A 2788-nucleotide genomic window follows, 5' to 3' on the forward strand; every position below is an offset into this window, starting at 1 on the left:
AATATTTGTTTAGTAAGATTCACATAAATTTTTTTTTTCTTGATAACTAAATAAAAAAAATTATTTTTTATTTAATTTTTTTCTACTATTTTTTCTTCAACCAAACATAGAATAAACGTTGTACAAAATGTTTTATATCGTGGATACATCAAAATTAATCGATATTACATAGTGTATAAAACTTTCTATTTTGGTGGATAATTGAGGATATACTCGCACCTTGATTATGGTGGGATGATTATCCCTTTGGGTGTTTAAGAAAACTGCAAAATCTCCGTCAAGTGGGCAGGATGGAATTGATGTTCGGCAAGCTTCTTCTATTCTGCGGCTAAGATTATCATACATGTCCTGATGACAAACACACAACACATACATACACCAACATTATTTGTCTGCGCTCAGAATGGTCAGATAAATCTGACCCTCTGCACATATAAGCATAAATCGCATGTGTTACCATGGTCTACAAGACTACAACACATGTACATACGCCTAATCTTCTTTCCTACTTTTGTCCTTATATGTGGTCACCACCGACATACCCAAAATTGTTTATCATGAGAGTAAAAATATACTAAAATAAATTTTATTAAATATTAATATATTTATAATTTAAAAAACACACAAAATATTTATAATTTAAAATTAAAATTATATATAAATTAGATAAAAAGGATAAAATACTTAAATAAATTAAGGAGCCACAAATATTATCCAATAGTCTTAAAATAAAAAACGTTACGTAAATATCTCCATGCATATATTTATATAAATCGAATTATATATTTTGGTACTAAATCGAATCAGTTTGAATCGAATTAGTAGGGTTATTAATAAATCTAAGTTATTTGATTCGAATTACCAATGATTGATATTTGAAATATAGCCTATGAGTAGTGAATCGAATCAATTAGATTCGATTTACTATTGAACAACCCTAGTTGATTCGAAATATAACATGTGAGTAGTAAATTTAGTTGATTCGATTTACTATTCATAGGCTATATTTTGAATATCAATCCTTGGTAATTCGAATAAAATAACTTCGATTTACCAATAACCCTACTAATTCGACTCAAACTGATTTACTTTAGTACCAGAATGTGTAATTTGAAATAAATCAATTCGATATACATAGATATATGCATGGAGACATCTACATAACGTTTTTCATTTTGGAACTATTGAGTATTGGTGGCTCCTTGATTTATTTAGGTGTTTTACCCTAAAAATTAATAATTTTACTTATAATAATTATGTATAAAAATTAAGATGAATGTTATGATATCTAAAAAGTGGTATTTACTTATTAAAAAAGTTAAAAATTAATATTTAATTTAAAAGATATAAAAATAAATAATTTTAAAAAATCAAAATTTATTACAAAAAATAAGTTAGACAAAATTTAGACACCAACTCATAAGTACCATAGAATTGACCAAAAATTAAAATAAGGAATATTAATTAAAATTTAATTAATTGCAGATAATATCAGTTAATTTTTTAAATTATTCTATTTATCTTAAATTTTAAATTTTAAATCTTAAATAATAAATTTTTAACACTAAAATATTAATTCTAATTAAAATTTCTGAAAAAAAAAAGGAAAAAAAAAAGTAATTTTACAATAAAAAAATGAGTAACTATATTTGGTGTGAGCATAATATATATATATATATACCTTCATCCTTAGGCATTCTTGTTTGAATTGTTGCGTTGATAAGTGATGATCATAAGGCACATGAGAGAAGTATTTAAATGGAGCTCTAACTTGGACATTGAATTTCTTACAGAAAGGAACCCAATGCTTGGCAAATTTAGAAGCTTCTTGAAGAGCGTAGAAGGTGAGAGGGGAACACGCATCATCTGAAACATAACATGCTAGCTTGTCACTTGGGTATTCCATTGCCAACAATGACAAAACTGTGTTCACTGTCATTATCGGCGGTTCTAGCACAGGATCTGCTGTTGTCACAAATAAATCAACCGCCGGAAGCTCTTGCAACCTACAATATTCATCATTTTAATTAACTTAATTTTATATTTAATAAATAAAATGGTAATTTATTGGGTAATTAGTGTCTAAATAATTTAATTCATTAGTAATAATAATAGAATTTAATTAAAGAATATCCTAAGAAATATTAATTAAGAGATAAAAATCATTTTTTCACTGCATTAAAAAATTCCTTTAAAATATATGTTAGGAAGACATATATATTATCGATAAATTTTAAATTAAGCATTTTGATTTTTAATAAAATTTTGTGTAAAATACTAAATTAGTTTTTTACGTTTGAGCGTAATTTTGTTTTGGTTTTTAAGGTTTAAAGTGTTCTATTTGAATTTAAAATTTTTTTATTTAATTTCAATAATATAGTCCTACTGTAAAGTCAAAGTTAAATAATTAACGAAATGTCCTATATAACAGTAGTACAAGAATAAGGTCGATAATATATTTATGTCTCTGGAGCTTGTATTTATTCTTCAGATTATCGACTTTGTTCGCTGTCATGTAAGACATTTCGTTAATTATTTAACTTTGACCTCACGGTGGGACTATGTTGATAAGCTAAATGAAACTTTTTTTGATTTAATAAACTTTAAGGACCAGAATTACGCCCAACGTAAGAGACCAATTTAATACTTTTTTTTTGGTGACTAGACCAATTTAATACTTTACTCTAAAACTTTATTCACTAAGTTTTTAAAAATTTTTTTATCGGATAAATTGATCCTTTTGTCAGTTTTAATTAAATTTTTGTTATAAAATAATTAAATCTAAAAA

At 25.3% G+C, this 2788-nt stretch overlaps 1 protein-coding gene across 1 annotated transcript in view; it reads right to left on the reverse strand.

The window, feature by feature from the left end:
• LOC107632722 (cellulose synthase-like protein H1) overlaps positions 1–2788 on the reverse strand; it is a 13364-nt gene that overhangs the window by 9295 nt on the left and 1281 nt on the right. The window contains exons 2-3 of the mRNA XM_021118294.1: positions 1682–2003; positions 220–348 (exon numbers count right to left, since the gene is read on the reverse strand). Of these exons, the coding sequence (XP_020973953.1) occupies positions 220–348; positions 1682–2003 (451 nt within the window). The remainder of the gene's footprint in view (positions 1–219; positions 349–1681; positions 2004–2788) is intronic.

Source organism: Arachis ipaensis, chromosome B03 (assembly GCF_000816755.2).
Source record: "Arachis ipaensis cultivar K30076 chromosome B03, Araip1.1, whole genome shotgun sequence".
NCBI lineage: Eukaryota > Viridiplantae > Streptophyta > Magnoliopsida > Fabales > Fabaceae > Arachis > Arachis ipaensis.